The sequence below is a fragment of the Heptranchias perlo genome, chromosome 16 (genome assembly GCF_035084215.1).
Source record: "Heptranchias perlo isolate sHepPer1 chromosome 16, sHepPer1.hap1, whole genome shotgun sequence".
NCBI classification, from domain to species: domain Eukaryota; kingdom Metazoa; phylum Chordata; class Chondrichthyes; order Hexanchiformes; family Hexanchidae; genus Heptranchias; species Heptranchias perlo.
Window position 1 is genome coordinate 5,762,247 of NC_090340.1, and position 11,221 is coordinate 5,773,467.

Here is an 11,221-nt window from a genome sequence, read left to right on the forward strand (position 1 = left end):
ATCATTCTGGTGAATCTGCATTGCACTCCCTCCAAGGCCAATACATCCTTCCTGAGGAACAGTGCCCAAAACTGAACCGAATACCGCAGATGGGATCTGACTAAAGCTCTATATAACTGAAGCATAACTTCCTCCCCTTTGTGTCCTAGCTCCCTTGAGTTAAAGACCAAAAGTCCAGGCTGGACAATGGAAATATTACATTTTCACCGCTTTGAATAGGAACTGCTCTAAAAGTTAAAATCCCACAGAGTATCAAAAGTTTCCAACAGATTAGCAGATTATCGTGAATAATTCCTTTACATTAGGCTCTTATGGAGAGAAAACGGAACTGCATATAACAATGAAAATTACATTTCTTAATAGATAAAAAAATGATGAAGAATACCAGGCAAATATATTTTTCAAATCGTATATTTTTAATGTTTATAATATTCGAGTAATTTAATTGCTTCAGCAATTCAGTGCTTCAACTCGGTTAAAATACTTCAAGAATACCTGGGGGAGATATGTGCCACACGATCAGTTTTTTCTCTTTAATTATTAATATTACATTAACAATTTAACTTTATGAAACCAAATTGTTTAAACTAAAATCTTTTGCCAAGCGATTAAATGAAATAACTTCACAAAGAAAACCTAAAGCTAAATTGGAATAGCTTATACTTCATATTTGTACATGTCACTATCAGTGGAAGTTAATTCGCTGATTTGTTGCTCAGCAGTGAACATACAGCATTTTAATAATTCATTGTTATTGGTTGCCAACCTTCTGATTTAGTGCATTTACCTTTGCTGTTAAATAAATATGTCTATTTATAGCTAATGAAGCCATAATTACATCGTATTATATAGCATTTACAGCACTGAAATAAGCCATTCAGCCCAACAAATCTATGCCGGTATTTATGTTCCACACAAGTATCCCCCCACGTTAATTCATCTCACCGTATCAACGCTTCCTTCTATTCCTTTCTCCCTCATGTACTTATCTATCTTCCCTCTGAACGCACCTATGTTATTCATCTAAAGTACTTCACGTGGTCAAACTTCCACAGCCTAACCACTCTCTGAATGAAGAAGTTTGTCCTGAATTCCTTATGGGCTGTATTAGTGACTATCTTACATTCATGGTCCCTAGTCTTGGACTCTCCACAAGTGGATTTGCATTGTGAAATTTCAGAACGTGTCGGTCAACGGGCTGCTCAGAATACACGAACATTATAACGTTGATAAGCATGACTGTTCCACCTTCTGCAGGTGAAAGGATTAGGCGTTCACAAATGACAATGTTCATAGAATTATTATTATTATTATTATTCATTAAGTGTGCCCTTCCTTATGGTTTTGCAGTTTTGCTGGTGTCAGTCAGATTTATAGCGGTGTATGCAGCTTCAGCTTCAGATGTGTCTTGTTTGGTCTGTAAAACAATGTTTCGTGATATGATCACCTGATTCTTATTTTGCCATTCACAGCTGGCTGTTTAAACAGTTTACATTCTCAGTAATAAAGATACTAAACGAGCTAGCATTCTCAGTGGTAAGGATATTTAAAGACTTAACATTTTCTGTGGTAGGGATACGAAAACAATTAACATTCTCCTTGGTAAAAAAAATCAACTTTAATACAATCAAATGTCAAAAGCCAGTGCACACATAGCTAAATGTAACTTTATTTTACCCTTCCTCCTTGTGTAACCTCACCTGAGCCTGTGCATACACTGCATCCTCTTTCTTCTGGATAGGTGTCCTCGTTCTTTTTAAGCCTATAAAATCCAGAGCAGCGTACGTCATCTTATTCTCGGTTGACCCTTGTTTGGTCTATAAACGCCAATATTTAGGGCTATAGTTAATCTGTTTTTGTCCACTTTGCATACTGTTATTCAAAATAACCATACAAATAATCAAGGAACTTCTTCAATACAGCTTATTCCTGTTAAGGTAGTTACTTATTTTTCACGCGCATGATTCACTTATCAAAATCTTACAGGTCATTATATTAACAATAAGTAATTACACGTTTCAGTAGCTCCGGCGTCGTTCATCTGTAATAAAGTATTTGTAGTGCAAATAAGTTAATTTAACTTCATATTTCATTTTCCCAATTAGGCGTGGATTGTTTCAATACTAAAACCATGCAGTCAATGACTTGTATAATTTGGCCTGTGAACTTTGTAATCTATTCCGTCTGGGAATAAATAGTATTTTAGTAACAGAAATAAGGTTTTGATATTTTCAACAAGAGGCAACAAAATCAACGGATGCTGATAAAAGTGTTTTGTCATTTTCAGTATGCATTCATAGTACACATAATCACACACACACATTAATACACACGGACACACACTCAAACGCACACAAACACACTCTTACACACAGAACTATATAACGCTACGATAATAACTTCAACAGACATTATTCTGGAGTGTGGCTCCTTCAGTTGACATGTTCCCTGTACCTCGGAATATATTGTGCTCTCTTCCGTACGTCTGGGTTTAGCAATTTTGTTGGTGCTAGTGAGATTCAAAGTGAGGTATGTTAGCCTCTCATCAGTTTCTATATGTTTGGTCTGAAAAACAGCAACACTTTCTTATGGAACGTTTTCTCTACAAATCGAAATCTGTTCCATACACATAAGATAATAGAGAGAAATAAAGATGAGAGAAAAGCATGCAATAATTCAACTTCTTATTGTTATGAATATGACGACAAGGGAAGTGTTTAAGGATTCTGGTGGTTCTTAGAAAGGGATGAAGTCAGAGTCTAAACTAATTAATTGAACGTTCACACTGACATAATTGAAATAGATAGTGGATCATTTGGATTTCATTATTGTGCAGTTTCATGCTATGTAATTCGACATTCTTATAATTAAACAATAATAACGGAAGTCATGCGAGCGGGATATTTTATGGTAAATGTTCAGTATTTTCGATAAATTACCCGCCTGTCTCTACTTCTGAAATAATTATTGCGGTTAATTTACCGGCTCGTGGCGTTCTTCTGTCTTTTTGTCTGTCCCTAAAGGAGAAGTAAATTAGGAAGAATGAATTCCATTCTTTATCAAATGACACACTAAAATGTTACAGCTGCTACCAAGGCGGTAGGTCCTCAAAACTAACTCAGGCTAATAGTAAGTTCAACTGCCGTTCTTCATCATTTCTCTGCATATCTTGCGGTTCCTAGCTCGTATCTGTTAACAATAATCTCAAGAAATGAACAGGTTAAAACCTAGACGGCCCTAATAGGCTGCACTTTGACGCCATTTGCTACCTTAAATAAAGAACTTGACTCGTCGTCGGGAACATTTCCAGAGCCACTAAACTCCCTCCAGTACATACCCAGTGTGTGAACCCAAGAAGTGAGTTATTACATAGGATTATATAAAATATATAGCACAGAAACAGGCCAATCGGCCCAACAAGTCGATGCCGGTGTTTATGCATCACACGAGCCTCCTCCCTCCCTACTTCATCTAACCCTATCAGCATATTCCTTATGGGAGGCTATGCAATCGGGGGGGACATCACAGATGAGCTAACCGCACTACTACACACATCGATATACACTATTCGGCCGAACTAACCTACCGGGCGAAGCCATCAGAAACTGATAGTGAAGCATAAATTTGAGCATCTACCTGTGTACAGTATATCTATGGACACTGTTTCTAGACTTGAAGGTGTACTGCCACGTAATTCTAACTGAAGAATTTTACTATAATCTACAGATCAAATAGATACTGAATCCTACCTCTTCGCTTCACAATGCCAATTACGGTCAGGAAAATTATCAATCCTGCTCCCAGACAACCGAAAATCAACGGATAAGGAAGGTCATCATGCTCTGCGAGATTAATAATGAATATAGACGTCAGGTGTAAAATATATATAGCGTTATAGGATAGTAATAACTGGCAAATGATTCCAACTTTTTCACTTCTGCTTATCTTTTATATCGGGGGAATATTTCCTCTGACGGTCCTATGTTAGATAAAAAGTAAATACAAGGGAATGTTTCCTATGACGGTTCTGTGTTAGAAACACAGTAAACACACGGGATATTTTTATTATCATTTACACTGATACGGCCAGTGAGTCCATGCATTGTCAAACCAGAGTAGCCTGACTCCTCCAACGGACATAGCCTTAAAATGTAACTTTGGTGTTAGTGTGACGTATGACGCAGGAGTTGGATTTAAGACCAATTCTCCACAGACAGTACTTAAGCAGTTGACTTAAAGTCGCAAACCTAGTGTGAAGCTAATCAGGACACCAGACTAACCCATGAGTGAAGCTAAGGGATATATAAATATGAGTGCATGTATATCGTGGATCACCCATGGTATTACTGGCAACAAGTTAAAGCTTCTACTGTTGCAAGGGAGTGCAGATTTGAGGCGTGGAGACTATGACATGAATGTTTAGAAACATCAAATTGTTTCCTCAGAGACTGTAGGTGGATAAATAATTGCCCCTCTTCACACATCAGATTACAACCTAATTCATCTCTGTATGCAAAATGTAAAGGAACAATGGCTCAGGACAGGGGCAACTCACTGGGACGAAATTGCAGATTAGGATCATATAATATCATAATTCTTTTTTGCTCCAGCAGTGTTTTAGGAGATAGTTGCAAAGTGGCAACGTTTTCAATTGCAGATCAAATTTAGAGACAATGGGAGCAACTTTAACTTTAACCGCTGAACGGGAAACTGATAAGGTCGAGTGCAACGGTGGATTTACACACTCCCATTTTACTCTCAGTTGATAAAGTCAGTGAGAGTAAGATTGGGCATTGTGAGTAACCAGCATTCTACCCCGTCAAGTAGGTTTCCCACCAGGAGAGTTAGATGAAAACTACTCCCAATGTAATGATGGGGCATGGGTGACACAGGCCTAAAACTGGTACCGGCACATGCATGAGTAAGTATTCTCCAGAGATGGTGAGAAGAGTGATTTAATTGTGGAAACGAAAATCGGCCTTACCCCAACCCTAATGCAACGTGCGGCTGGTCCATTATCGCTCAAAGTCAAAATGACCCCCAGTCTGTAACTTGGGGCAATTTTAACCTAACCAGCCTGTCGAGAAACTGACGGGATAGAATGAAGCGTTAGCTTTACACACTGCCGGTTTATAATCTCTATTAAATTCGTTGTCCCACCGGGTGAATGAGGGGGAAATTGTCCCTTCTGCATCAGAAAATACACGGATTTCTGCTTTACTAAACATGTGCCACATAAATAAACAGCCGCCTGCAGATAGTTAACTTCCTGGCCCAGTTGCTTCAGTTAATGTTCCAAAGGTCATGGTTTATGCTTTTGGTGCATTAATACAAAAATAACTTTCCATTCCTAGAAATAGCCCACCCGCTTGTGACGCCAGTGCTTTGCCATCCGTACAGGAGAGAGCGGTGGTTACAATCAAAAAACAACATTGCAGTCTGAATGGTTAGTGTCACCGTCAATCGCTAAAAGACCCTGGTCTATTAAGCGGGCCAACAAGTTCAAAATATCGTGCTGTTCATTTGACTTGAAGGCTAGTTTGCGGCGTGACACTTGGTTTCATTTTAGGATCTTGAGGGTGAACATTGGTCTTGGGCGGTAGCGCAAAACGGGCGATGGAGAATCGGACGACTTTCTGTACTCCGCCCGAATTTCTTTTCAATTGACCTAAATCACTTTGTCCTTAAAGTGCCTCATAAAGTGATTCTGGACATTCTGCGAGTTGTAATCGACTACGTATTTGAGCTCTTCCTTCAAATGATAGAGTGACAGTCTAGGAAAGCCCGTGGCCAAAGCTTTCAGGTTTCTCAGCGTGGAACAAACAAATGACATTTTCTAGATACATTTAATCTTGATTTTGTGAATTTTATTCGGAACTTTTTACAAATTTGTTCCTTTAGAAATGATTCACATCATGAACTCATTGGCTTACTGGAAAGCAATATACTACCCACTAAAAGACTTTCAATAATAATTTGTAACGCCTGGGACCCTTTAGGTTTCCCGACCTCCCTGCAGGATTGGTAGATTTAGAACTTAGTTATTTACCGTTTATGTTCCCTCTCGACAATGCTATATTTTCACGACATGTCAAGCAATCAGAACCTGTGCTTCAGTGCAACCCGAAGCTGTGCTGCACAAAATGTGACGGCCCAAACCTATGCTGAACAGAAGACTGTTAAAACAGCTGTTTAAGGTAATGTCCATTGCACATAAGAATCACGTTTTCAAATGGCTAAAGCAAACTAACAATTCATAGGTTGATCTTACCCAAACTATAGAAAGTGTAGCTGATATTGGCTGGAATCTGGAGGGAAACATGAGACACCTGACAGGTATAAACCGTCCCGTTATCCACGGGCTCTGTCTCATTCAGGTAGCTGGTAACCTCATACAGACCCGCTGGGTTGTGCCGTTTGAAATGCTCAATTCCGGTTACAAATTCTGATCCATTTTTGTACCAAGTGATGTTCAGATCCTCCGGGGAAAACGCGGCCGTTTTACACACGAGAGTCAGATGAAGTGCTGAACCAATTTCAATCCGGGTGGCGGCCATCCAAAGAGGTGTCGGGGGCTCTGGAAAAAATGAAGCAAGCATTTGATTTTATATCGTGAATTGATTTGGCGAATCTGAAGCAAATTCCATCGCTGCAAGCCCGATAAAGGAGTTAATGAAACCACAATGGCCCTTCAGCGCTATATTATAACCAGCTCAATGTGTCTTAAAAGCGCATTTGCTGTATTTTATGAGTGTCAGTGAACAATACAAATTAGCGCGTATTCCAGAAAAATCGATGTTGGGACCATTATTGTTCACTATTTACATAAACGATTTGGAATCCGGAATCGGAAGTACAATTTCAAAATTGGCGAACGACACCAGATTGGGGGCATAGTTATTTCTGAGGATGACTGCAACAAAATCCAGGAATACATTAATAAAGATTGCAGAACTTGTAATTGGCAAATGAATTTCAATATAGATAAGTGTGATGTGGTAGATTTTGGTAGGAAGAATAAGGAGGCCGATTAGTCCTTGGAAAATAAGTGCCTGTATGGGGTATCAGAGCAGAGAGATCTGGGGGTACAGATACAACAAACTCTAAAACTAGCCACGCCGGTTAATAAAGCCATAAAAAATGTAACAAAGCACTGGGGTTCATTCCTGGAGGGATAGTATTGAAAAGTAGAGAAGTTATGTTAAACTTTTATAGACCTTAGTGAGAGTACACTAGGGGTACTGTGAACATTTCTGATCTTCATATCATAAAAAAAGGGCGTAGAGACACTGGAGAAGGTGCAAAACAGCTTTACTAGGGTGATATCAGAACAGAGAGGTTATACGTATCAGGAACGATTGAACAGGCTGGGGTTCTTTTCTCTAGAACAGAGAAGACTGAAGGGTGACCTGATAGAAGTTTTTTAAGATTATGAAAGGGTGCGATAGGTTGACCTAGAGAAAAGGTTTCTACTTTCGGGGGAGGCCACGGTAGGGGCCATAAGTATAAGATAGTCACTTATAAATCCAATAGGGAATTCGGGAGAAATTTCTTTACCTAGAGAGTGGTTAAAATGTGGAAAACGCTACCACAAGGTGTAGCTGAGGCATAGATGCATTGAAGGGTAAGCTAGATAAACACATGATAGAGAAAGTAATAGAAGGATATGTTGAAGAGGTTAGATGAAGAAGGGTGGGAGGAGGCTCGTGTGGAGCATAAACACCAGCATGGACCCGATAGGCCGTATGGCCTGTTTCGGTGCTATACATTCTTTGTAATTCTATGTAATAAGAAAGGGAACCAGTAAAGATTTCCTTAGACAAAGGTTAGATTTTTTTGAAACTTCTAAGGACAACAGATTATATTTATGTAGGGCCTTTAGCATATCGCATCACAGAGGCTGAATCAAACGAAATGATACCTTAGCCCCTCCATCGGCCAACTATCATCAGTTTCATCTGCGAAATAGAATAACTACGTTCTTGCAGCGTCTTACCATCTTGTCCAAACTTTCCGAAGTACTTAATGCATGTATTACCTCATTGTTGTGCGGTCCAAAGCAACAATGAGATGTTTGGCTCTTCAAAAAGATTTTTTTAAAGGATGATTGTTGGCTGTGGGATCCTTAGCGCCTCATCCATGGAAAGGTCTCTCCGACAACATAACATTGAACCAGTAGTGAAGCACCAACGCACAATTATCTAACTCAGATGTAATAAATTGTGCCGAGCTCGCACTCATCAAAGTAAAATCAATGGATTGTAAATTAAATCAAAGTCCAATCTACAAGTCTGAGTAAATGTAATCCCATCTGTTTCAACAATACTCTGGCCTTGCGGCGGCCAAATGTGGATACAAGGTCCAATACAAAAATTAGACACAAAATCTATGACAATGACGCATTACCCGATGGATTGCTGCATTGTAACATATGCCCTCTTTCCAATGTGGTTATATTCTGTACCTCTCTTCCCCATCTGATCGCCATTAAAGATCTATCGCGCTATGCGACTCCGAGGAGCAAGCTCGCAGCCGATAGTGACTCCCTCAGACCACGAAACTAGTCTGACTAGTAATACATTTGCTTGCTGTTTGTCGGACCTTGCTGTGGGAAAAACAGCCACGCGTTTGCCGGTTCAGCAACAGAGACCATATTTTCAAATAATTAGTTGTATGTGAAATATATTTTCGACATTTTGAAAGCTCAGATTAATCGTTACATATTAATTGTGTGATTCTGTTTTCGAGTCTAAGATCAAGGTGCTCTGATATTTCGCAACATGTAAAAAGAGTGATACCCACATCGAGTAAATGTGACAAGTGACATCTTCGATCTGTAAAGTGACACTAGTTACAAGAACATGGAGCTCATTTTAATGAGCGGCATATATCAAAATAGACTGCAATGAGAGATCAAAACGAGTGATTAACACTTGGCTGGTCATGTTTGAACGAAGCAAAGAAACTCGGAAATCTAATTTATCCAGACTAACAAAGCTTCCTGCAATTGTTTTCTCTTTATGTTCTTTCAATTCCCTTTCTGATTCAAATATCATTTATTTTTCATCCACGTAAATTAAGATACCAGGGCAACATTCAAAATGTGACCTCTGATAATTTACCGGTTATTTTGTGAATGTATAGTTATTCAATTGATAACTTGTACATCTTTTATTTCTGAGTAATAACTGGAAAATATAACTTGACATTTATATTCGCGTTTAGTGTTGAGAGAACTCCTCAAATAAAGGGCGAAAACTTAAGCAGCAGGAGTAGAAAATTAAAAATATTTTTCGAAACCATACAGTAACAAAGATCGCATTTCAAAATGACTGTTTAATCCATGAGCCACAGCGAGGGAATGATCTGTCTGAACCTTATGCTTTCTATATCTTCTCAGTCAGGCGTTATTAAATCGACTGTCATTCTGCAGTGTATAGGCGGCAGAGCTTTGTAATTATTTCCCATATGCGTCACCGAAATTGGCGGATTCCGATTGTCCATCACCATGACACTCACCGTAAACAACAAGCTTTGTGCCGGTTCCATTTAGAACCGTCAGGTGTATCACTCTGCAGTAATAGAGCCCCGCGTCCTCGGCTCTCACAGATACCAGCTTAAAAGCAGCTCCCCCGTTGTTTAGGAAATAAAACCGGATTCTGCTGTCTGCACTTTCCTCCAAGAATCCATCCTCCCCGTCTCTCCACCAATGCACTTTCACTGGTCTCTTGTCGGTGAAGATGGGATATATACAATATAGAGTAACGGCGCCGCCGCTCCTCACTGCGGAATCAGGAGCTTGTTTCACGGTTGGCGAAGGATTGCCAGCAGCTGTCGAACAAAGGTTTAAACGCAACATTAAAACAGAAGCAGAAAATGAAATAGGGAAGCTCAATACAATAAAGGAAATTCTAAGATACAAAGAAACACTGGAAATAAACAGATAATAAAAATGCGCAGAATGAGCGCCGTAAATAATATTAATCAATTAAGGAGATGAAACGGTGTTTATAATTAGGAAAGAGCGCTGAAAAATAAATTTACCGGTGCAGCTGATCTTCAGAAGGATCATGCACTGAAGCACGGCTCTCAGCATCTTGACTGGTTAAATTGAAGTGATCGTTTTGATTAAAATAAATAATGAACAAAGGATTAGAGGTAAATAACCCGAGGATGTCTGGTTTCTCGTGGGCGTATCAGCACGTGAGTTTAGATGATAGATAAGATTTCTATCTGTGCAATGACCATAAGCAACTTGAACCATCCGCAGTACGCATGATAACTGCTGAAAATGCTAATTTCAAAGGACACCCTGTTGGTTATTTCCACAACGGCTGTGACAACTCGGAATGTTTTTCATGAACTGTTGCAAAGGTTCTATGGCAGGTAATTTGTTGTCGGTATGTGTTGGTGGACATGAATAACCATAAACCCTGTCCTACTTGCACGGATCACCCTGTCTGTCCCAGAATAAGGCAATTTTCTGTGTGTACTAGTCAACATTCTTCTCTCAACCAACAAGAGAATAAACTGATTAACTGCTCATCCACATTTCGCTGTTGTGGTATTCCGCACCAACTGTATTCAATGTGTGAAACGTTTTCAGATGTCAGTGCCACTAAATATTACCTGAGTAAATGCAAGCCTCTCTTATCAATCTTGTGGGCCATTGCCAAATTATGATATCTGAACTTAACGTGACAGAAATAATTATTCTCTCAATCTAATAATGCGTCTTTCCTCAGACATTCAATCAGGCGACAAAGGAATTGGTCAGGAAGGCGTTGACTGAGCCGCTGAAAGTGCCGAATAGAATATTCCTTTCACCCATTCCCCAGGGAGGAAAGCGGATAAGGAAGATCAACTCTTGAGCACATATTTAAGCCGTCTTGACCTCAGTGACAGGACCGTGGAAAAATTAAACACAGTCGTTCTTATGTAGTATAACATTTTGGGGAGTAAAATTGGACATCTGGTGGCGGGGCCAAACGGGCACTCAGTATTACCTGTTTTGCGAAGTTGCCGAAGACCAATTTCACTCCACTCCCACTGAGTCACAATGTAGGAGGAGTTGCATTCCTTAACTCGTTATATGTAAGGTATTCGGAATTGTACGCGAAAATGATATAAGATTGAAAAGAAAATCGGACGGAGCATATAACGGGCGGCCGATCCGCTACTGCCTGTTTTACACCTCCGCCGAGGTTGCATATTACCTCCA

The 11,221-nt window shown here is 39.6% G+C and overlaps 1 protein-coding gene across 1 annotated transcript; it reads right to left on the reverse strand.

The window, feature by feature from the left end:
* Nucleotides 1–415: 415 nt before the first annotated feature.
* On the reverse strand, nt 416–10,117 carry LOC137333246 (tyrosine-protein phosphatase non-receptor type substrate 1-like). The gene is made up of 8 exons (XM_067997405.1): nt 10,045–10,117; nt 9,520–9,831; nt 6,272–6,577; nt 3,750–3,842; nt 2,983–3,017; nt 2,455–2,565; nt 1,701–1,817; nt 416–1,417 (listed from the first exon to the last, which is right to left on the reverse strand). The coding sequence occupies exons 1-8, from the start codon at nt 10,094–10,096 to the stop codon at nt 1,337–1,339; spliced, it is 1,107 nt and encodes a 368-aa protein (XP_067853506.1). The 5' UTR covers nt 10,097–10,117; the 3' UTR covers nt 416–1,336.
* Between the last annotated feature and the right edge of the window lie 1,104 nt (nt 10,118–11,221).

Coding starts and splice junctions, on each gene's coding strand:
- LOC137333246 (XM_067997405.1), bottom strand. CDS start 10,096: ATGCTGAGAGCCGTGCTTCAGTGCATGATCCTTCTGAAGATCAGCTGC. Junction 3,018..3,749: donor TGGCATTGTGAAGCGAAGAG/GTAGGATTCAGT, acceptor CTTCTCCTTTAG/GGACAGACAAAAAGACAGAA. Junction 1,818..2,454: donor AGAGCACAATATATTCCGAG/GTACAGGGAACA, acceptor TGGCGTTTATAG/ACCAAACAAGGGTCAACCGA.